Source organism: Canis aureus, chromosome 3 (genome assembly GCF_053574225.1).
Source record: "Canis aureus isolate CA01 chromosome 3, VMU_Caureus_v.1.0, whole genome shotgun sequence".
Classification (NCBI taxonomy): domain Eukaryota; kingdom Metazoa; phylum Chordata; class Mammalia; order Carnivora; family Canidae; genus Canis; species Canis aureus.
Genome location: NC_135613.1, coordinates 81093563 through 81117272, shown reverse-complemented (window position 1 = coordinate 81117272; position 23710 = coordinate 81093563). Strand labels below are relative to the sequence as shown.

At 57.5% G+C, this 23710-nt stretch overlaps 1 protein-coding gene and 1 long non-coding RNA gene across 6 annotated transcripts in view; one reads left to right on the top strand and one right to left on the bottom strand.

Moving 5' to 3' along the window:
• The window catches only part of KIRREL3 (kirre like nephrin family adhesion molecule 3), a 539444-nt gene extending 516943 nt beyond the window's left edge, over positions 1-22501 (top strand). For 2 of the 5 annotated variants that reach the window (XM_077894140.1, XM_077894137.1), the window contains exons 8-17: positions 1399-1547; positions 2744-2871; positions 4076-4202; positions 7976-8076; positions 10012-10210; positions 11752-11787; positions 15169-15351; positions 17157-17266; positions 20163-20249; positions 20865-22501. In XM_077894140.1, the coding sequence (XP_077750266.1) occupies positions 1399-1547; positions 2744-2871; positions 4076-4202; positions 7976-8076; positions 10012-10210; positions 11752-11787; positions 15169-15351; positions 17157-17266; positions 20163-20249; positions 20865-21311 (1567 nt within the window). In that variant the 3' untranslated portion in view covers positions 21312-22501. The remainder of the gene's footprint in view (positions 1-1398; positions 1548-2743; positions 2872-4075; positions 4203-7975; positions 8077-10011; positions 10211-11751; positions 11788-15168; positions 15352-17156; positions 17267-20162; positions 20250-20864) is intronic. The other 3 variants (XM_077894141.1, XM_077894139.1, XM_077894142.1) reach the window with 3 other exon arrangements.
• LOC144311509 (uncharacterized) lies at positions 331-14017 on the bottom strand. The gene is made up of 3 exons (XR_013377105.1): positions 13510-14017; positions 4687-4908; positions 331-702 (listed from the first exon to the last, which is right to left on the bottom strand). It is a non-coding gene; the product is annotated as an uncharacterized LOC144311509 (long non-coding RNA).
• Positions 22502-23710: the final 1209 nt, after the last annotated feature.

Here is a 23710-nt window from a genome sequence, read left to right as displayed (position 1 = left end):
GTTGTTAAACTATAATTGTTATTATTAATCATGTTCTTAATAATTATGTGATATTAACTCACGATAATAACTGCATGTGCCAGCCCGGGCTCTCCATGTGATGCCAAGACTCGGCCGTCTCTCATGGCTGGACGGTCCGGCCTGAGCGTGAAGCCCGGGGAGGGAAGGCAGGAGATGGTCCTCTGCGGTACCAGCGAAGGCTCCAGGAAGGAGAGGCAGGGGAGGCGAAGGCAGCGGCAGCAGGGAAGCTGCGGTTCCCCGGGTGTCATGGTCAAGGGGTGACACTAAGCACAAATGCCCCAAAATAGGCTTGGAATAGGAGGAGTCTGGTTGGAAGTTTCATAATTTAAAAAGCAAGTGTTGTCCACAATGGGGTTAAACAGGGGGAAGTTGTTAACTCTCTCCCTGGGGACCTGTAAGGAAAGGCCCCACCCCTGCACACATACGGGCGCACACACACACACACGCACGCACACGCGTGTCCCTGGGGGCTCCAGCACTGCCTCATAGATAGCAGTGACCCAGTCACTGGTCCAGTGCAGTGATCACCGCCCCAGGACCAAGACCCGGGCGAGCCCAGGGCCCTTCAGTCTCTCCCCTCTCGGGGTACCCATTGGTGGATGAGAGATGTCCGCACGGCCGTCTTCTGGCCTCTCTGACCAAACCGGGACTGATGAAGCTGAAGCCTCTGAGAAGTGAAGCCTGGATGGGCAGGAAAAAAGAGCAAAAAGAGCAAATGCCATCCCTGGGAGGCGAGAGAGGGCACCATGAAGGGACCCACCCTGGGGGCAGAAGTCAGGACAGGCCCAGTGAGAGGAAGGGCCATCAGGACCCCCTGGCTGAGACCCTCCCACAACTTCCCACCTTGTCTGAAGTTAGGTTTCTGTATACATGTGCGCGCCTATACGTGTGTGTGTGCATGCACGTGGATATGCACGCATATATGGGTGCATGCTGTTAGGCCTCGGTCGGCCTCCTTCTCTTCCAGCGTGGATCCCGATAGACAGGGCCCTCAGCAGAGCCCAGGGCAGGATGGCCGAGTGTCCAGGGACGACGGTGCGTTAGTCATTTCCCAGCCAGTCAGTTGGGCGGAACTTCCGAGTAGCCCACCCTCTCTCTCCAGGATCACCTGCTTGTCCAGTGCCACGAACTGCCTTGCCTGGTGGCCCACGGACCAAAGCCCACTGCCTCCAGCACTGACTGTTCCCCTAGTCCTGGAAGTTACCCTCTGTGGTGATGCACCCCCCCCCCCCGGCACTGAGGGACCCCTGGGGGGGCTGCCCTGTGCCACCCATGCCACAATGCCTCGCTTTCCTGTGGGATGGGGGTACCCAGCTCCCAGGCAGAAGCACCCTCTGGTCCACAGCCTCACGTGCGCGCGGGGGGTCTGTGTTACAGGTGGGCCAAGCGGGGCCAGATCATCAAGGAAGCATCTGGAGAGGTCTATCGCACCGCCGTGGACTACACGTACTTCTCGGAGCCTGTCTCCTGCGAGGTGACCAACGCCCTGGGCAGCACCAATATCAGCCGCACGGTGGATGTCTACTGTGAGTGCAGCCGTCGGGGCGCATCGCCCTGGTGTGTCTGTGCCATGCTCGGGGCACAAGACACCTGCTGGGCTATTGCACACAACAGGGCAATGCCTCACAAGCTCACAGTGCTGCCCGCTTCAAGACCAGCTCCTTCGTGGGGGGTCTCCGGCTTACCCCGACCCTGGTGTAACCCAGGGAGGCAGGAATTGTTATACCCATCCCTCAAATGAGGGGATGGAGGCCCAAGGTCACTCACTGAGTACGTGGCAGAAAGAAAACGGAGGCCAGGTTCAAGTGATTCCGGAGCCCAGAACGCCCCGCAGCCTCCCAGTAGGGACCCGAGGACACCTCCCTCTGGCGGCCGGCAGGGACCACACCCCCTCCCCAGTGAACCAACCCATCACTGACCAGCCAGTTGGATACGTTCAAGCAATGAGCATCAGCTCATCTGCTGCGGGTTACATTTTTAGAAGCACTTTCCGCCTGAGCCCTCCCCACGCCCCCAGCGGCCTCAATAGAAAGTGCTGTGACTCCCCTTTTTGGGGGACTAATCTGGGCCTCCTGACCCTGGTTTTCACATTCTTCTGCTCCTGGAGAGCAGCTAAGCAGCTGTCTGCACGCCCTCCTGTCACTCTGCCTGAAATTCCACCTTGGCACCCACTCTGGGGACCGAGCCTTGGTTGGCAGGTGCTCTGGTTACAGGCGCGGGGAGGGCGGAGAGGATGCTCACAGACACTTAGCAGATAACCCAGGGGCGTGGAGGTGAGGGGAGAGCATGGGGAGAGGCAGGGCTTCCTCCAGGCCTTATCTCAGAGCCCCCTGGAGGACTGGGGTGGGGGGGCTCGGGGAGGCCAGGGGCACAGGGTAACTCGACCCCAGGTCACAAAGCTGAAGCCTGGAGGAGGTGGGCCATTGACCTGAAGGCAGACACACTAAGATCCCAACACCCAGGATTTGAGGGGCAGGAGGGAGTCCTCTCTGCTGGGCTGGGGCGGGGGCTTCCTGGAACCAGGACATAGGTGTGGAAATGGGAGAGCCCTGGGGGCGGTCCCAGCAAAACTGGGGTCGGAGCCCTTTTGGCTAGGGCTACTGCTGCCCGTGGGCGGGCCGAGGGAGGCCAGGCTGGGGGCAGGGGTCTTTCCTTCTCCCCGACCCCTCTCCAAGAGCTCCCAGCCCACCAAGAGCCCTGTCTCCCCTTCCTGCTCTCACAGTTGGGCCCAGGATGACCACAGAGCCCCAATCCCTGCTCGTGGATCTGGGCTCCGATGCTGTCTTCAGCTGTGCCTGGACAGGCAACCCATCCCTGACCATCGTCTGGATGAAGCGGGGCTCGGGCGTGGTAAGTGCTCAACGCAGACCCCACAGGGGCTTCAGACCATGGGAGCGGCCTGCTGGGGCCCCCCTCACTCTTCAACTGGGGGCATTGGCCTCCAGGATAAGCTGAAGGGGGAAGGACCCCAGAAAGAGGAGAGGGAACCCCAGATACCCCCTCAGTCCTAAACACATTCAAGCATTGCAGTTTTGCCCTATCACAAACCGTATAAGAAGAACAGGTGGTCGGGGTGCCTGGGTGGCTCAGGGGGTGAGCCTCTGCCTTTGGCTCAGGGCGTGACCCCAGGGTCCCGGGATCAAGTCCCACATCAGGCCCCCCACAAGGAGCCTGCTTCTCCCTCTGCCTGGGTCTCTGCCTCTCTCTCTGAGTCTCTCATGAATAAATAAATAAAATCTTAAAAAAAAAAAAGAAGAAGAAGAACAGGTGGTCACCTATATGCAGGGAGTAAAAAGTCTCTAGAAAGGCATTTCTACTTTCCCCAAATAGTCAAGTTATCCTTCCAATTTCGAGTTAAGCTCCGTGGCCTTCCTGTGTTCCTCTTTTAAAATATATGTGTTTTTTAGTGTGTGTAAGTTTAGCAGACATCCTTCCCCTCAGGAGGATGAGCAAGACCCTCGAGTAGGGAGGTCAAGGCAGGACAGACCTCTGTGTGGCCTACTATGTGCCAGACATGACACCACCCTATGAGCGGGACCGCCCCATCGTAGAAATAAGGCAAGAGCATCAGAGCAGATCAGTATCGGCCCAGGGCCACACAGGTAGTCACCGCCAAAGTCGGGTTTCGAACTCAGGGCTAGCTAATGCCAAAGTCTTTGGATCACCCCAAACTCTGTCCCAAAAAGATCCTGAAAATGACTCAGAAAAGACAGATGCAGGCGGTCTCCAACAAGTTCAGTGGGGCCAGCCTGGTTCGGGCTGGTGGGCAGCCCTGCCTGCGTGAGACAGGCTCCGGGCCCCAGCCAGGGGGAACCCGCCTCCTTCCACACACCCCTCTCCCCCGGGGGCCGGGCCCTTAGGGCTGCCAGCTGGTGTGTAGCTGCAGACCCCCCCCAACAGCTCACTGGGCACACGGCCTCCGACCCCAGCCCTGGTCCTTACTGATGTGCTGAAGCCCGCGTCACTTAGCGCAGGCCTGCCTCTCAGCCCTCCCGGTTCTGGGAGACAGAGCCCAGCTCTGCTCTCCGTGTCTGATCCTCTGCAATTCTCGCAGGTGCTGAGCAACGAAAAGACCCTGACCCTCAAAACCGTCCGCCAGGAAGATGCTGGGAAGTACGTGTGCCGAGCCGTGGTGCCCCGGGTGGGAGCCGGGGAGCGAGAGGTGACCCTGACAGTCAATGGTAAGCCCCCTACTCATGCGGAGAGGCTGGGAGGGAGCAGAGTGGGCCCGAGGCACCTCGGTCCTGGGTCTGGCCTCAAAGGGACTGTCCATGGTCCTGGGCCTTGCTTCCACCTCCCACCTGGGTCCATCCAGTAGTTCTGTCCACCTCTTGGAGTCTGTGTCAAAGCCCAGCTCTGAGGTGAGGAAGGACCTCGCTACTTGGGTCACCCTCCTCCTTCTCTGCTAAAGGGCTCCAGCCTTGAGAGTGGGCGCTGGCCAAGAGGAAAGGGTCAGAGGATCCCTAGGCAGCCAACTATCCCTTATCTACCCTCTGACCTTGACTGTAGGCCTGGAGGGAATTTAAGGGAGTATCTCTGGGACTCCTGGTTGGCCCCGTCCCATTGTGTGACAGCTGCTCAGTCAGAGAGACCTGTCACAATTTCCACAAGACCAAGCATTCAGGGGGGTCCTTTTGAGGGCAGAGAACGTGTCTTATCACCTACCATAAAACCATTACAGCAGGAAAGGGTTTCAGATCTCTCCAAGAGCACAGATGACGGTCAGATGAGTCCTTTAGGGGACAGAGTGTCAGATGGGCCCGGATGATGGCATGTAGACGGTCTCGGAGAAGCTGGGTCAGACCCCAAGAAGGCTGGGGCACCAGGATGGAAATCTGATGTCCCTGCCATGCTACGACGCACTCGGGCCGTGCTGGGCAAACAGAGCTGCTGGTTGGAAAGAGCGAGGAAAGCTCAGGCCAAGTCCCTCTGGTCTTTCCAAACATCCTCACTCCCCTGGATTTTGGGGTTCCCTCTTCTGGGGCCCTGGTCCCACCGAGTCGGCCTCTGGTCAAAACCCCGAGGCTCTGAGCCCCAGCAGGACCCGAGCCCCAGACTCACATTTGTAAGGCCCTGGGTGCTGGCCCCCGATCAGGGCCCTGAGGGAGGTTGCTGAGCTGTGTTCTAGAAATCTGCCCTCCTGGCTTCATCTGGACCCGGGAAGCTGCCCACAGGCAGCCTCGTCTCTTCTCCCCCTTTGCTAGGGAACTAAAGCCAGCTTGGTGCCTCCTTGGCAGCCCCCCTCTGGCTTCCCCATCAGCCAGCCCCCCTCCACCTATTTCTTTTCCTCTCCTCCCCCAGAGTCTGGCAGCCCCAGAGGGAGGGTGAGTGTACTCGGACTCCGGGGGCACCTGCAGGCCACCTGTCCTGGGCAGACTCCCCTCCTGAGTCAGGAGTCTTGTGCTTTCCCCCTTGTGTCCCCAGGACGCCACCAATAAATTGGCACTGCAAGGCTAAAAATAACATCATCTGATCGCGCCTCCGTATATCCATGGCAACGCAGGCTGCAGCCTTTTCCTGCTGCTCTGGTGTCTGACACTGGGCCCAGGCGCCAGGCCCTGGTGAGAGCGGTGGCCTCCCCGCTGTCTGCTCTGGGGGCGGGGCTGGGGACCCCCAGACTCACGCGTGGTCTCCAGGGGCCCCCAAGCCTGAAGTTTTTAAAGGAACATCCTCATTTTAGGGGAAAACAAGGCAGACAAAGGAGGTACTGACATTCCATTGTCACTTTAGACGTTCAGGCATTTCCCAGCAGGGATTTAACTGGTCTCTCCAGGAGGGAATGCAGACCTCAGAAGGACAGTTCTCCTGGAAGGGACACCCCAGCCTGGGCCCTGGCGGCCACGCAGGGTTGGATCTGCACCCCCTTCCTCAAGGATGGTGTTTAAATCCCCCTCCTCTGCCTCCAATCCTCCGGGCACAGGCTCCCCTAGGGCACAAGGAAGAGAAACGCCCGAAGCGTTTCTCTTGGAGTGAAGCAAGGAGCCGGTGTGTGTGTTTCTGCTGAACTGGGGTCATCTCGCCCTGATGCAGGGGGATGGATTAATGCCGAGGAGCAAGAGCTAGCAAGAAGAGGAATTTTCTAGAGAACACGTGGAGGGAAGATCTATGGGAAGGGGCCTGGACTGGGCTGACAGGACCGGACATTATGAAAGGATCTACAATGAGATGGGCCTCTCCCCACAACACACCCCAGCTGGTGGGCGACAGCGGCCCCTTGCCTTTTGGGGAGTAAACTGGCACAGGTCCTCATCGCTGGTTTGGCTCCGACCCGTGGTCTGCAGGAAGGGGGAGATGAACCATACTACCCTGTGCTTTGGCCAGCTCCACCTTTATTCTGATTTGGCTTTTCTTCTAAGATGCCCTTAAATGCTTATGCATTTGTCCAATCACCCGAGAAGCCCCCCAGAGAATCCCTAGCTCCTGGGAAGTGAGGGGGGAAAGGGAAGGGTGTGCCGGTATCATCCCTTTCAGCCGGCAGCAAAACAAAGTGCCCTCCGAGTGCCTAAAACATCAAGCCCTCCTGCCTTTGGGCCAAACGCTTCTTGGACCAAGAATATGTGAGAGAGAGACTCGCTGGGCCCACGCTGGGCGCCGCCTCGGGTGGAAGCCCTTACCTGAAGGGTCCCCCCATCAGCCGCACCAGCTCCGAGCTGTCAGCCGTCCTAAATGCAACTGACAGTCACCTGAAAGTCTCCCAGTACGCCCCACCCACCCTTGGCAGAGAGCTACTCATAGAAATGCAAATCTGTTTTAATTAAGGTGGCTAATAAACAGCAATTATGTTTGCAGCAATTTTTGTTTTGTTCCCCCGCATAATTTTGCCTCTCCTCCCCATCCCTTGCTCCAGCTTTTTCTCCTGTGTTTTCCCTCCTCCCGCCCAAGACCCTCAGGGATTGGAAGGGGCCTCGAAGGTCTCCATCTCCACACCCCTTGCTTCAGGCACCCAGTCCAGCCAGGAAGTTGGCTGAGCCAACAGCTGAGTCCACCTCTCCTCCCTCCTCCTCTCTGTGCCAGGTGGGCATTGCGTGGGAAGGACCTAGGTTAGATGAAAGGGAGAACCGGACGGGAAGCACTCTTCTGGACTTTGGGGGGCTTCTGGACGTCAGGCTCCCTGTAGCTCTCTAGGCTGTGGGACGAGGTGGATGAGACAGGTGCTCCTGGAGAACATCCATAACCATGTTTTTCTCTCACTTCCCCATCTCTCTCTCTCTCTCTCTCTCTCTCTCACACACACACACACACACACACACACACACACACCCTGGATGGGATCATGGTCAGGTGCAGGACAGCTTTGCAGCCATGGTCACGACACCTGGACCGTCTGGGTACAAATGTGGAGGCAGGCAAGTCCGTGACCTGCGGGATCTCCTAAGACATGTGCGATGAAGGCTGTGTCCATGCCCAGTGCACCCCCCTACCCTGGGTGACCCCCTCCCTGGGTGGAGAAGCAGCAGCGTTAGGGCCCCTCCTCCCCGGTTCGTTAGGCAAGCGCGCCCTCTCCTGGACACGGGGGAGACTGGCTCGAATGGGACTCCGCCGGAGGCCGAGGGGATACTAGTTAGAGAGGTAACATTGCTTAGGTCCCTCCGTCTCCCACACTTCCCTTACTCCCTTTTTAGGTTTCCCACCTGCTTCATAAAGCTTTCCCCCATCCACCCGGCTGAATTATTCTCTCTCCTCCGAAGTCTGTTAGCACTTCCTCTGTCCTGCTCCCCGGTCCCGACACTCACATTTTATGATGGTTATTTATGTCCCCTGGGCTTTCTGACTCGCCATCCCTTGAGAGGTTTATGACTGAACACTTAATTTATCTCTGAGTCCCCTGCCTTGCACGTTACCTTGCACATACCGGCCTCCAGTAAATGTTTGCGGAACCACTGCCTTGATGGAGAGGTTCCAGCCCGGGGCCCGCCTTTCCTGAATCCCTGATGTGATGCTATCTCCCCAACAGGACCCCCCATTATCTCCAGCACCCAGACCCAGCACGCCCTCCACGGGGAGAAGGGCCAGATCAAGTGCTTCATCCGGAGCACGCCGCCCCCCGACCGAATCGTGAGTGCTTTGGGGCCGGGAGGGGAGGCCGGGGGCACCGCCAGCACAGCCCGCAGCTTGGGACCAAGCCCAAGCTCACTTCTGAGCTTCCTGTCCTCCGGGGGCAAAGCTGTAGGAAAGGCATCGTGAAGACGATGTGCTCCCGGGGTTGGTCTGTAAATGTCTTAACTCTGCTCTGCTGTCCAGCTGTGCCCCCAACATAATGCTTCCGGCCACATTCTGCGGCCTAGGAGCAGAGGGCCACACAGGCGAGGGGAGCAGAAAGGAATGACAAGTGATTGCTTCCCTTTCCCGGGGTCAAGGCCAGTGTTTGGCAAAATCTTAAACAGAGTGTGTGGTGTGTGGTCGGCAATCCCCTCTGTTTGCCCCCCAGAGTCATCGTCCTCTATTGGCCCTCACAGCCCTAATGCCCATGGAGAGCTCTGCCCCACTTACCAAGGTTCTCCCCTCACCCCCACCCCACCAAAAGTATCATTCTATTTGCCCTCCCTTCTGCAAAAGTCATCCCCGAGGTGCCCTAAGGCAACCTGAAGAGTTCTGGCCCAGCCAGGAATTTGCATTTGTAAAAGCCAGAGTCTGCACCCAAGTCCATCTGAAACCAGGGGAAACCCAGGCACAGAAACAGAGAAGGGTGAGCACTTCTAGCATTAGCAGGAGTCAGATGCTAGTTTTAGTAGTTCCTGATGCCTAGAAGGGTTCTGATAGAAGACTTATCCGGGGTCAACTCCACAGAGCCTTTGCGGTGGTGCCAGGGAGGGCGTAGGGAGCGCACACTGAGCAACAGGGACCTGTGCGTGCCGGGGCCTGGGCCGCTGAAGCTGTAAATGCTACGGCTGTTGTCCTGTAAACTCCGATACTGTTAGGGCATTACTCGTGTTACACACTTTCTCAGGCATTCGGCTCACTCACGGTCTGAAAAAAATCCAAATACCAACTGCAAGAAGTCATACAGAGAACTAATACCTATGCCTCCTCTCCCGTTCCCTTTGCCCTTTAATTTTTTTTTAAGTTATACCTGTAACCCATGCCCATCGCAGAAGAATCCACTGCCTCTTGAGCATATGCACACCATCCTTCTCTTCATAGAGATCCATGCTTGGCCAGCGGTTCTCAACCCAGAACACTTTCGCCCCCAGGGGACACTTGGCATTGTCTGGAGATGGTTTAGGTTATCACAACTGGAGGGCTGCCACCAGCATTGAGTGGGTGGGGCCAGGGATGCTGCTAAACGTCCTACGATGCACGGGACAGCCCCCCTCCCCCGCCGCAGTCCCCCCACCAGGAATGATCCAGTCTAGAATGTCCCCAGTGCCAAGTCTGAGAAAGCACCGGCGCCTCACCCGTGACCTCCAAGCATTTACCTGCGCTGATTGCCGCATTCTCACAAACACTGCGAGCCAGGGCGTATGTGCCAGGGGCTTACACACTGAGAATTGTGAAACGGCTCCGAGAAAAATTAAGCTGCCAGCTAAGACAGGTTAAGATGGTCACAGATACAAGTCTTGGAACATATCTTTGTCCAAATGAGCAGCGTAACAAAACTAGGCTCAGTGACTCCACCTGCCAGGGCAGCAAAAGGCCAACCAAGGGAAGGGCTCCGATCGCTGGCACGGAGTTCCCTGTTCGCCCAGAAAATGTCCCAGGGCAGAGCCACATGAGGCCTCCCGTCGATGGAAATGCCCTCTGGGGTGGCCCCACCTCCTTCGTGTGTGCGTACATGGGTATGAGTGTGTGCGTGTGTGTGTTGGTGCGGTGTGTGTACGCGTGTAGTGACGTGTGTTTGTGTGTACTGTGTTCACACACATGTGCAGTGTGGTATGTTATGTGTGCATGTGCCCGTGTGCACACATGCCCGGGTGTGAGCCCGGCGGCACCGGCCCTGGAACGGCAGCCCTGGTGGGAGGGTCTGCTCCTAACTCTGCACATCTCGGACAGGCCTGGTCCTGGAAGGAGAATGTGCTGGAGTCGGGAACGTCGGGGCGCTACACGGTGGAGACGGTCAGCACCGAAGAGGGGGTCATCTCCACCCTGAGCATCAGCAACATCGTGCGGGCCGACTTCCAGACCATCTACAACTGCACCGCTTGGAACAGTTTTGGCTCCGACACGGAGATCATCCGGCTCAAGGAGCAAGGTGGGGGCCGCCAGGGCCACCAGGGGATGAGGGGACCAGCAGGGCCCCTCCCCACCCAGGGCAGGGCCCCAGGCAAGGTCTTCCAGGCTCCTGAGCCTACAGAGCCCAGCTGAGATTAAAGGCAGTGTGAGCCTGGGGACAAGTCACGGCGCTCTTCCTGACGTGCTATGCAGCCTTGGTCGGGTCACCGAAAGTGGCCCTCTTGGGTCCAGGTCCCCCGAGGTGAAGGCCTTAGCCCACACCAGGAAAGGAGAGAGAGAGAAACATGCTAGGGTAGTGGTTCTCCAGGGCAGCGTTTCAGGAAAAGGTGACCACAGAACAAGGCAAGCTGAGTGCCATGATGAACCTTCCAGAAGCTTCTAAGGGCCCTGGATTCTGGGCACTGGGCATTTCCCTAGTGTCCTTAAGGATGTGTGCACAGCCCATTGAGGGGTGTCCCTACAGGGATACACCAGGACAGATATGTTGGGGAACGTGGCCCAGCCCATTAAGACCACAGGCCAATCAGGTTACCTGAAAGTCCCCCAGCCGGTGCTCATGCCAAGCTAAGGGGTAACGCTTGAGCTGCCCCCAACCCTGGCGCATGGGGAGGTCAGGTTCAGATCACGGGCAGTTCCTCCGGGAGCACAGAGGACATATGGAGCATTGTGCTCTGCAGGGGGGCTCCAGCCAGAGGGCAGCGCTGGGCAGGAGGGCTCAGAGCTGCTGGGCGGGTGAGAGGGAGGAGGAGGAGGGAGGAAGGCCCATCCCCGCCGAGACCCCAGGTACAGAAGGCCCAGCTCCTGCTCAGAGAGATGCTGAGAACTCGAGTCCCCGCCTGAAGGTCTCATGTGGATCACGCGATGGGGCCCTCCGAGGGGCCCACAGCAGGGTGGTTTCAAGAAGCTTGGCAGACAGCCAGCAGCACAGTGGTCCTGAAATGGGCTCCAGAGCTTGCCCCTTTACCAGGGGGTTCAGTCTACGGCAGACAGGACGGCCCTGGCAGTGTCCTTCCCCTCTAAGATGAAGGCTCACCCACCGACTGTCAGGGCCTGGCAAGAGATTCTGGGCCAAGCAGGTGGTCTCGGCTGGACCCCTGGGTCCTCAGTGCTACCCTGTGGATCCATGTCTCCCTACACGTCTTCACTAATAGGTGCTGCTTTGCATAATGCTTTGCACATAATTTGCATACTATCATCCACACATCATCCTAAACCCTCCCAGCACCCCCTCCCCGTTGCTGTCCTCCATGTCTTCCCCCCTCAAGTACCCCACCCCCATGCCCTCCCTTTAGTGTTCTCACCCCAACCTCCCCAGACAACCCGCACCCCGTCCCAAGCCCTCACTTCTCTCTCTGGTCCCCGCCCCTCTGGGGTCTCTTCTAAGTCAGCCCGAAAGAACGCCAAGTTCAGATCAGCTAGCCTGGGTCCGTTGGGCGGTCCCGGAAACATGAGAGAGGAGGGAGCCCCTCGTCCCGATCCCCACCAGGTGGCCGGCCCCAGGCCCACCCCACCCTGGCCGGCCAGGCCCTGGCTGTGGACGCTTGCTTTATTTCCAAACAGGTTCGGAAATGAAGTCGGGAGCCGGGCTGGAAGCAGGTACGGAAGGAGACATGAGAACTCCCCCGGGCTGGGAGGAAGGGACCTCTGGGCTAGTGGGGGAGGGACCCTGAAAGGGGTAGGGAGGCCGCTGGAGGCCACTAACTTCTCTGCCCTCCCCCCACCTCCAGGCTTTAGTGCAGCCAGAGCAGAGAGAGAGAGGGCTTCCTGGCCAGCAGGGGGCTAGAGACCCCAGAGACCTGTCTCCTCTGCAGCCCCTGAGCTCCTTGCTCCTCCCCCTCTGCTCCTCCCTCATCCCTTCTCTTCAAATCCCCGGGCTCCTCCCCTCTGGGGTCAGCTTGCCCCTAGCCTGGCCTCCCTCTGGTTCCAGGCTCTCCCAGACTCTCCCTCCCGCTTCTCAACATCATCACCAGCTTGGCCATGCTTCCCAGGACGCCAGGGCGCCCAGCCCCTGGGCCTGCATCATCCATGCCAATCCATGCTTTCCACTCTCCTGCCTCCTCCCCCGCCTCCTGCCGCTCCCCACTGAGTCGTCATCCAGCCCCCCCGCCCCCCCCCATGGGGCTGAGGCTATTGGGCAGGGCCTCCCTCCCCAGGCACCCGGCAGCAAGGTGGTCTCCAGGCTCCTAGGGTTGACTTGACCCCACAGGAGACAATCGCCTCCACTCTCTAAGCAGAAACCCAGAAGGAGAATCAGGACATTGCAAGCCAGACTCCATGGGGCCGACAAGAGCCATGAAGAAGATTGGGGTTGGTGGGGAGGGGTTCCTCTACCACAGTGACCCTGCAGGAGCTAGGGCCCGCCAGTTCCTCCATCAAGCCCCTTGTGGGGTCCACAGCCCCGTTCCTGGGCAGACATGCACCTTGAGAGCAGCAGTCCGCCCCGAGAGCTCCTAGAGGCTGTGCACGGCGTTATCAGCTCCTGCTCTATCCTCCCTCAGAGCCCCTCCTGGCGCCGGAGGTGGTGTCGCCCTCCTATCTCCATGTCACCTGTCTTCACACTCATCCTCAGCTCCCTGACACCTTCCTTCGTGGCTGTTACTCCTTGTGCCCAGGTCCCCTCCTTGGAAGGAGGGGAGGCCGGGCAGGTGGCAGCCCCTTCCTCCAGCCCCTCTCCAGGCAACCGCCAAGAGGGTCAGGCCGAACGGCGGCCTCAGCCAGGCCTCAGGTAGCCAGGCAAGGAGGAAAGACACACAGGCGGGCTGCAGAGGGACCGCCACCCCAGGGGTCCCCCTGCCCCCAGCAGACCCTCTCTCTCTGCGCCTGGCCCGCCCCCTCAGAGACAGTTCCCCAGAGAGGACGGTGCCCTGCCGGCAGTTAACTGAAGGAAATGTGGCCTCCCGAGAAGCCAGGGTCAGAAGTCACCTTAGGTACTGCTGCCTGGCCCTCTAGTTTGGCGGGAGGGACATCGAGGCCTGGAGCGCTTATGGAACCTTCCATGGTCATCCTTTGGCTTTGAGCTCAGCTGAGACGAGACTCGGGTTTTTCCAAGGAGACTTAGGAAGAATCAAGGAGGAACTGAATCGAACCCAAATGAATAAAGTTCAAAAGTACGGAACCAATGAGTTTCCAAAGCTGTTAAAACCTAAAGACAGAAATCACCTATTTACCAAAGCAAGCTCACAGGTCTGACTGAGGTCTACTGAGGTCAGGTCCCCTTTCTCACTCCTGACTGTGGAGACCAACCCGGACACACCCATGTTGAATCCTGGAGTGTTGTCGGCACCCGCCTTCTCCTGTCCCCTCCCCTGCCATTCTTACCGCGGTCTCGGTTTCGGCCACAACAGCAGCAGGTGATGAATGCACTGCTGTGCACATCCTGGGGTGGAAAGAAAGTAATGGCACAAAAAAACAAAGTAGTGGCACAACCACCAACACTGCAGGCCCCAGGCACCTGCTCCTCCCGGAAGGGGAAAACCATGCCACCTCCCAGCTACATCTCCAGGGGCCAGGGTTTGAGGGTTTCTTCCTCTCTTCCTCCTTTTAAAGCAAACAACAGCAATGAGAGACTAACCCTGAGCCCAAGGCAAATCCCCCGACGCCCTGCAGTCGTCCACACTGACAATACAGGGCAGGTTAGGGGGCAGGGAGCTCTAGAATGAATTTTCTTCTTCCTGAAGGTTCTGACCTGCCCGCTACACTTCTACCCAGACAGAACCAGGAGCAAGTCCTTGACTAGGGCTGGTGCCAGGCTCAGTTCCAAGGCTTTTTCGTGCATTCACTCATCTGAACCCTGTCCCAACCCCCTGAGGTGGGCACTATAATTATCCCGCTTTAGAGATAAGAGACGTGAAGTAAGTTGCTCAGAAAACGTGCTGGAGTCCGTGCTGTCCGGAGCATGTGAACTTCGGAGGATGCTGTGTGATGCAGCAAACGGAGCTGGGAAGCAAACGGAGGCCTGGATTGGCCCTGGCCTTCTGCAGCTGTGTGTCCTTGACCTAGTCATGCGACCTCTCTGGACCTCACTGTTTCCATCTATAAACAGGAGACTCTGACTCAGCAGACCATAAGGTGTCCCTACCCCTAAATTTTCTTTCTTTCTTTTTTTAAGGTCTTATTTATTTATTCATGAGAGAAACAGAGTGAGAGAGGCAGAGACACAGGCAGAGGGAGAAGCAGGTTCCCTGTGGGAAGCCCTGATGTGGGACCCCAGGATCACACCCATGCAGGGAGCGAGGACTTGCCTAGCTAGAGTTCTGGGCCTCTCTCAGGGAGGGCTACCAGGATCCCCTGAGGTCTTGCTCCGGAGGGGAAGGAGCAAGACTAGGGGGTGAAGGGCCCAAGGAAGGGAGCATTTCTCCCTAGAGAGCTGGAGGGAGCTGCGATCCCGACCACCCGCCCCGCACCAGCCCACCTGCGCATCTAAGACTTGGGCCACTGGCAGCAACGACCCTGATGCCCAGCAGGCCGGCGAGGAGAAGCTGCCTCGGCCTGAGAACTCTCTAGAAGCTGGTTGTCCATGTCCATCCTCTGTACCTGGGAACAGGGAGAGGAGGAGAGCTCAAGCCAGGCAAAGGAGGGAAGTGACTGTAGTAAAATCCAGGGCTTTCTACAGTCCAGCCACCGCATGATGCAAATTCCTGGTTTAGTACAGAAGGGAGTCACGCGGCACCCCCGCGCTGCTTCTCATCTCCGGGTGGCCCTCCCTGGCCCTCCCCACCCCGTGTGCGCTTGCCTCCGTCTCCACCCACCACTGCTCCCTCTTCCCCACTTCCTCCCACCCTGAGCCCCGCTGGAGCTGACCCCTGTTGGACTCCACCTGGGGGAGTCCCACCCCGAGGCACCCCCCAGGAGGGCCTGAGTGCAGTGCTCTGGCCCCAGCCTGGCAGGGGCCGCACCCAGGGAACCTGGGTAAAGGCCCTGATGGGGAGAGTCGGGGTCCCCGGTTTCTCATGGGCGGTGCCTGCTTCTCTCCCGCAGAGTCTGTGCCGATGGCCGTCATCATCGGGGTGGCCGTAGGAGCCGGCGTGGCCTTCCTCGTCCTTATGGCAACCATTGTGGCCTTCTGCTGTGCCCGCTCCCAGAGAAGTACGGGAGGGAGACCCGGGATCTCAGGGAGGGGGACAGAGAAAAAAACCAGGCTTAGACTGCCCCGGAGAGCAAGTAAGCAGGGGGCAATGAGCAGGGGCCCTAACAGTGCCGTGAGCTGCTGGGGTAGGGATGGGGACTTGGCATCGCCTACGGGCAGAGCTCTGCGTGGTGTCTGGCCCCTAGCGGGCACTCAGCCCACGTGGAACTGGACTAAACTGAGCTCCATCTGACGAGGCCCCAGCCAGCACTTTGGATGGAACTCCTCGGGCTGGATGGAACCGGAGAGAAATCTGAGAGGGGGTTGGGGGGAGAGGGGGTTTGGTCCCTGCCCTCCAGTTTCTACCAGTCTAACCAGAAGAGTAGGTCACCCACACACAGCGGGGACAAAACATTCAAGGAATCCCTTTCTGAAGACTTGAAGAAGTCTTGAGTCACTAGCATTGAAGTTCTGGTGCTGTGCACTCCTGAAGGGTCGCGTGTGCCCGGGTTCCATCCTGGGCACAGCTCTGACGTTACGTGTGAAAGACAGACGCGCGGGGTGCCTGAGCGGAGGCAAACACCGGGCACCGCCTTCTGGCCGGACCTTTCCTTACCGTGTGAGCCTGGCAGGCCACAGCTACTCCCGGCCTCAGTTTCCCTGTGTGTGATAGTAAGGGATTGCATGATGGGACTTTTAGGACTCCGCTGGTTCTAACGTTCCATGATCTTTTTTTTTTCTTTTTTAAAGATTTTATTTATTCATGAGAGACACAGAGAGAGAGAGAGAGAGAGGCAGAGACACAGGCAGAGGGAGAAGCAGGCTCCCTGTGGGGAGTCTGATGTGGGACTCGATCCCGGGACTCCAGGATCACGCCCTGGGCCGAAGGCAGAGGCTCAGGCAGAGGCTCAACCGCCAAGCCACCCAGACGACCCACATTCAATGATCCTAAGGCACAAAATGAATAGTCAGAGGAGGCCTACTCCCTCCACCACTTCGATGTATCAGAAGAAATCTGGGTGTCCCCACTAGGTTTCCCCCTTTCCAGCCTCAGCTCTCCCCAGTGACGTGGCCTTGGAAGCTCCCCCACCACCCTCTCAATGGAAATTATAGGGGAGCATGTTTTAGCGAGAATTGTTTTTTTTTTACGATTTTGTGGCAGAGAGATAGAGCCAGAGAGCACAAGTGAAGGGAATGACAGAGGGAGAGGGAGAAGCAGACTCCCCACTGAGCAGGGAGCCTGACCCCAGGACCCTGGGATCATGAACCGAGCTAAAGGCAGATGCTTAACCGACTGAGCCACCCAAGTGCCCCACAAGCAAGAGTTTTCTAACAGAGTTTCCTAACTCTAAATTGGCTGCCTCCCCCAGAAGTCATAAAGTCACCACCACGGAAGCATTGACACAGGAGCTAGACCACCATGTGTCAGGGCTGCGAGGGTTGACCATGGGACCTTGGGCAGGGGCGGGTTGACCATGGGACCTTGAGGCCCTTTCTAACAGTAAGATTTGTGATTCTCTGAATGGAGAGACAAGAGCAGGCCTGGTAGAGCAGGCCAAGGAAGACTTCTAGAAGGAGGATAAAAAGGACGTAGCTCTGTAAGGGAGATGGATGGATGAGGATGGCCCCTCAAGCCAGGGCGGCAGCAGTGAAAGGCTGAGGTAGATGTAACCCGGCCAGTAGAGAAAGCGAGATGAAGCCCCAGCAGCCCACAGCACATCCACACAGGTGTTCTACTGGTGGGATGGGGGTGGGGGGTGGGGGCAGAAGCTACTGAGTTCAGGGGCTGGAGGGTAAACCCGGGGGGCGGCCAGGGCGGTGGGGGCTTCACATCTCAGGCCCTGACGCCCAAGAATGAGGACTGAACCTGTCATCTACACTTTTCCTATTTTATGTCCAGATCTCAAAGGGGTTGTGTCAGCCAAGAATGACATCCGAGTGGAGATCGTCCACAAGGAGCCAGCCTCTGGTCGAGAGGCTGAGGAACACCCCACCATCAAGCAGCTGATGGTGAGAGTGCCACGTCTTCTCCCCACCCCTCCCCGACCTGTGTGCCCCGAAAGTCCTGGTTCTGGAGGCCTCTGGGTGGCCCGGATGCTCCCAAGAAGCAGGGCCTTGGTCAGAATGTGCTCTCCCCCATAATCGGTCAGGCGCCCACTCTGAGCCCACAAAGAGTCACTGTCTGTGTCTCACATCACACGTGGTGTTCGGGGGGACTCAGGCCGTCTAAGATGTGGCCCCAGCTTTCAAAGAACCCGACTGTTCAGAAGAGAGACAAGCCAGATGCATAAGGTGCCGTAATACGTTGTTACTTAATACAGAGCTCTGTGCACACGTATTACAGCTAGTCGGCGCGCCCTGCCCCTCCCCCAAGCCCACCCCACCCCTAAAAGTCTGCAAGACACATTGGTTCCTCTTCAGGACCCGGAGTGCTTACCAGAAGCAAGCTCATAACTTCTGCAGCAAACCCAAGCCTGCCCCTCCTTTTCCTGATTACTGTTACTAGCCCGTAATCCACCCAGCGTACAAGCGGGAGCCTGGAAAGCCGCGCTAGAAAACTCTAGTGTGTGCTGTGTCCTGGCGAAAATACCCTGGAGTCCCGGCAGCAAGCAGGGGGGTGAAGAGCATGTGCCTCAGTCTCCTCACCCGCGAAGTGGGGCTGAAAGCCATAGCACACGGGGCCCTGGCCACGGCTCAGTGAGTAAACCCATAAGGGCTGCAGCCCGCGGGACACAGTAAGTGCTCAAGAAATGTCAGCCGCTGTATTGCTCTGAAATCACCTCCTTATTATTATTATTTTTTTAACCACCCTCCAGAGACCCACAAGAAGGGTCCTTCTAGAACACAGATTGGATCCTGTGACTGTCCTCCTTAAAATCCCTCAGCGGCTCCCCGTGTCTACTAAAGTCCAACCACCAGGCATGTCATCAGGCCTGGCTTGATGCCGCTGGCTTCTCCAGCTCGGTCTTCCTACCGAATGCACCCGGCCCTCCAGACACCCCCCCAAAAAAATCTCTGATACCTCTGAGGCTTCACACAGGCCGTTACCTCTGCCTGTTGATTTTGCCCGTTAAATTTCACATTCTCCTCTGAGACTCAGCTCAAATGACACTTCCTCCCTGTCCGTGCTTGTCCCCACTGCTGCTGGCAGAGCTACGTGCTTCCTGCTCGCCTCACACACTTTGCATGCGCCTCTTTTTTAGTGCATTGCTTGGATTACATGTCCGCTCCCCAGTTATCTCAGAGTTCCACCAGGGCACGTTCCCAAATCTGTGCGTGTCTGTTCCCCCAAGGCCAAACGCAGTGCCTGACACGGTCGAGCAATTAATCTTACAAGGGTGGAAGCCAGAACCTAGATCCAAAAAGAAATGGATGTCTCTGTAGATAAACTTCATCGAGGCCCGTGTGGAAGTATCCTGGCCTGTCCTTCCTCCCAAATAGGACCTTGAATCCCCTCCCATTGGGACATTCTGACTGCCCCCAGACTGTCTCCACACCCTCCAGTCCAACCCCTGGAGAATGAGTGGGAGTCACTCAGTAGTCAGTGAAGAGGGGTGTATGGTTGGGTGGAGGGAGGGTGACCCTGGTAGAGGGACCTGCTGAGAGCTCCCACCACTAAGTCTCCCTCCCCCCACCCCACACCCCACACCCCGGCCCCTGTACGGCCCAACATTGATAAGAAGCAGGTTTAGAAGTTCAATCTGCTAGGAAAGCACTCCAATCCAGGCAGAGCCAGAGCATTTACCAGAAAATGAAAAAAAAAAAAAAAGGCAGCATTGGTGAGGGTGAAACAGAATGGAAGCCCTCTGGCTGATTCCATGAGGCTCCAGAGACAGACCAAGAAAGTGAGTCACAAGGGAGAAGAAACATCCCGGCTCAGAGAGTGGATGGGAGCCCGTCCCAGCCATGTCAGGTGCAGAAGTGACACCCGGGAAGCATCTGCGTGCGTCTATTCAGATTCATGTGCCCACTGTGTGCCAAGCATGCTTTATTTTCCACCTTCCAACTAACTGTCTTAATTTTCAGTGATTTAGAGCTATGCCGCTTCATTCATCCAGCCAACATAACATTTGTGACGGCTCTGCCGTCTCTCAGGCACTGTGCTAGGCATGACAAATCAAAACAGGTACATGTAAAAAAAAAAAAAAAAAAACACAACCAGGTACATGTGATTCTACCCCAAAAGCATTTTGGTCAATGACCACGATATACAAGGGGCTGTGCCAGGTGTGCTGGGGACCCAGAGAGAAGCTAGAAGTGATCCTGGCCCTGAGGCCCTTTGGCCTCTGGTAAGAAGGTAACTTTTAGTACACCTAAGTCAAGGCTGTAAGTAACAGCGTGGCCCACGTTGCCAGCATCTCACAGGCTGTCATGCACTGTGATTCTCTCCTGAGACCTTCATTGAGCCTGGCACTGGGTGATGAGCTGCCTGCTAGGAACCCGGCCTATGCCCAGTGGTTCTGTAATTATTTATCTACAGATCTAGCTCCCTGTGGTGTACACTATATCTTAGTGCACTTCAATGTGCGTACGCCTGACCTGAAATTCAGTAAATGCTCAATGAATTTGAATTGAATCATCCAAGTGAGATCTCTGGAGGTGATGCACGAGCCCAGGGGAAGAAAGTGTGGCCTTAGCAAACTTCCCCTTCTCCACCCACCCCCTCCGCTCCTCCTGTCTCTCCCAGTCTCTCAGGACGGGGGTCCAGGAACAGCGATGAAGACATGGGGAATCTCCTCCTGCCTCCTTTACCTGCCTTCCATGGGCCGGGCAGTGAGAGGAGGCGGTGAAGGGGAGGCACAGATGGGAGCCTTCTTTTGAGTTCATTCCTCGATCTTTCCCGTGGGGGAAGTGGATGCTTAGCCCACCTCCGGTCCACTGAGCAGCCGTTTTTGGGGGGTTGTAGATGGACCGGGGTGAATTCCAGCAAGATTCAGTACTGAAGCAGCTAGAGGTTCTCAAAGAAGAGGAGAAGGAGTTCCAGAACCTGAAGGTAAGAGCAGCCCCAGGTTCTAAATCACAGCTGGGAAATCCTGCCCCACCCCTAGACCCAAGCAAACAATAACGCAAACAGGGAGGCCAGAGGTCACCTTGGGGACAGGTGTCTGTTCTCTCGCCAAGGTGGGCTGCCCGCCTGCCCGATGAGGCCAGAGAGTTAAGGCTGAGGTCCCCCGCTTCTCCTCTCCCACAGTTTCCCCACAAACAAGAGTTGTTGGGGTTATTTTTTTTTTAAGATTTTATTTATTCATTCGTGAGAGACACAGAGAGAAAGGCAGAGACACAGGCAGAGGGAGGAGCAGGCTTCCTGCAGGGAGCCTGATGCGGGACTCGATCCCAGGACCTGGGGATCACGACCCAAAGGCAGATGCTCAACCACTGAGCCACCCAGGCGTCCCCCAAATAAGAGTTTTTAAATTAAGTATCCATGTCCGGGACCGAAAGAGAGAACACTTGGAGGGTGGTTCTCAGCTGGCTCTGCAGCGCCCCGACCCCAGGACATGGGACATGCAGCCCCCCCACCGACCCCCTGCTCCCCATCCCCACCCCTGCATCCCTGGTCGCCCGCGGCCAGTGACCAGTGACTCTGCCCTCGCCCCGGCCCCCCCAGGACCCCACCAACGGCTACTACAGCGTCAACACCTTCAAGGAGCACCACTCGACGCCCACCATCTCGCTGAGCAGCTGCCAGCCGGACCTGCGGCCCGCGGGGGGCAAGCAGCGGGTGCCCACGGGCATGTCCTTCACCAACATCTACAGCACCCTGAGCGGCCAGGGCCGCCTCTACGACTACGGGCAGAGGTTCGTGCTGGGCATGGGCAGCTCGTCCATCGAGCTGTGCGAGCGCGAGTTCCAGAGGGGCTCCCTCAGCGACAGCAGCTCCTTCCTGGACACGCAGTGCGACAGCAGCGTGAGCAGCAGCGGCAAGCAGGACGGCTACGTGCAGTTCGACAAGGCCAGCAAGGCCTCGGCCTCCTCGTCCCACCACTCCCAGTCCTCTTCCCAGAACTCCGACCCCAGCCGGCCCCTGCAGCGGCGGATGCAGACTCACGTCTGAGGACTCCCACGCCGGGGCTGGGGCGGGGAAGGGGTGCAGGGGGTGCAGGGGTGCAGGGGATGCAGGGGGTGCAGGGGATGCAGGGGTGCAGGGGGTGCAGGGATGCAGGGGTGCAGGGGTGCAGGGGGTGCAGGGGGTCCGGGCCACCTTCCGGCTCTGCAGAGACCGTGGACACCTTGTGGACGACCCCCTGACCCCCGAAGTGGCCTCAGCAGCCGCGCTGCTCCGAAGCCCCATCAAGCACAAACCCGGGCCCGGCCGCAGGGAGCCAGAGGCGGCGGGTGGGGACGCCGTGGGAGGCTGCAGCTCGGAGCCCTGTGCCCTGCGCTCTGCCGACCTGCTGGGCCCAGCCCTTTCCCGGAGGCCCCTCCCGCCGGCGCTCGAGGCAGCTATCACTCTGCTTTAATCCAACTGCCAACCACTCTCCGGCCTCCCCATGAGCCCCACCCCTTGCTGCCCACTGCCCTACCCTTGTGCCTGTGCTCCTCCACCACCCTGGGGAGAAGGGGGGTGAAGCACTTCCTGGCACTGAGCTGCCCCCCACCTTGCACACCCCCACCCCAGGGTCCTGGCGCCCCCTGCTGCGCAGAGCCCAAACCCTGGATGCTGAGAAGCCAGCAATGGCCCTGGAGCATCTCTCCCACCACACTGGCCATGAGCCCACCCCCAATTTGTTCGGTGTTTTGTGTCCATACTCTTGCGGTTCTGTCCTTGGACTTGAGGCCTTTGAGCTCTGAGGTGGGACTGGCCCAGTCCAAGACTGGTGTCCTGGGAGGGCGAGGGAGGGGCAGGAGGGAACATGGGAACCCTTGGGGAACCTCACCCAACATTCCTCCCCTTGCCAGGCTGTGTGATTCAGAGTCTCCCCACCCTCCCCTGCTTCGTGTACTGCCCTCCTCTCCTACAGCACAATCGGAATTAATATAAGAAGTGTGAGAGCTTCTCTGGCCAGGGTTCTTCAAATAGTCATTGCAGAGAGTGTTTCCTGGGGCATGTAGGGTTTGACTAGATGTCAGGTCTTAAAGTGATGAGACTTGCCTCCTCAGCTGATGAATCTCCAGGGGCCTAGATCCACGCAAGGAACAATGGGCCTGCCTTCAGTAAGACTTGACCGGCAAGAGAGAAAGTGTATCTACACATCACCCCGCCTACTCACCACCTGAAAATAAATGTTAGGGCCGTTCCTCCAACATATCCGTTCCGTTCTTTTGTTCCTGCAGAGCCACAGGAAGGAGCCAAGAGTTCAGACTATGCTCTGGAAACATGAGGTTCTTTGCTGTTCTCTGATTGAATTTTCCTAGATTAAGGACAGCAGGTGATGGCTCTGGCTGTGGTGGCAACAGCACCTGCAGGCAGGCTCCTCTCCCTGCGCGGACGGGCTCAACCCAGAGGGTGGGCAAAAGCAGGATCCATGCCAAATACAGCTCAGAGGCAATGTGGTCATGCTGGGCTTTGGAGGGATCATCCCAGGCCTTTCTCTCAGCAATGTTCTGCAAGGGAAGCTCCCCCTGTTACGGGTTCAGGGCAGGAGGCTGTCTTCAAAGAGCCTATGCCACTGAATACCCTAACACTCTGAGCCTCAAATAATGTAAGAATGACCTTGTTTGAATGGAAGACTCTAGGTAGTGATGGAAGACCAGAGAGGATAGATAGGGGCCAGTTAGAGTGCTGGCTGAGGAGTGGGATCCAAATGAAACTTTGGAAAGCCCGAAGTGTCCCTAAGGTTGGAAGTTCCTCTTAGGTTAGAGTCCTTCTTGTCCAACCTTCCCCAGTAATCCTTAGCCATCATATGAACCCGTACCTCAAAAGTCTGTGCTTCTTTTCATATACTGATTCGAGAGAGATAAAGAGAGAGAGGCAGAGACACAGGCAGAAGGCAGGCCCCATGCAAGGAGCCCGACATGGGATTCGATCCCGGGACTCCAGGATCACGCCCTGGGCCGAAGGCAGGCACCAAACCACTGAGCCACCCAGGGATCCCCCAACCACAGATTCTGTACGTAACCTTCACGACGCCTCCACCCAGAGGAATGTCCTGCTTCTACCATATTTCCTAGTACTTCAAAATTCCCCGGTTACCTCAATAATTTTCTTTACAGCCCCCATGCACAAAAGAGTAGAAACTGTTAAGAAATTTAAGTGTACATCCCAGTCCACTTCCTGCTCCTAGTACCATTCAGGCCGCACATGGATGCCAGGATATTGGCTCCTGCGCACACTAGTTTAATCTTGATAAGGCTGCTTCGTTCCAGTACATGTTCTGCCTTTGCCAACAAGGAACAAGGATCTAAGACCAGATGCAAGGTACTATAGTGTATAGGAAGAGGATGACTCAAGATTAGTCTCTTGATTCCTCCCAGCCTTCCCTACCTTGGAGGTGGGTGGCACAGCTACCTCCT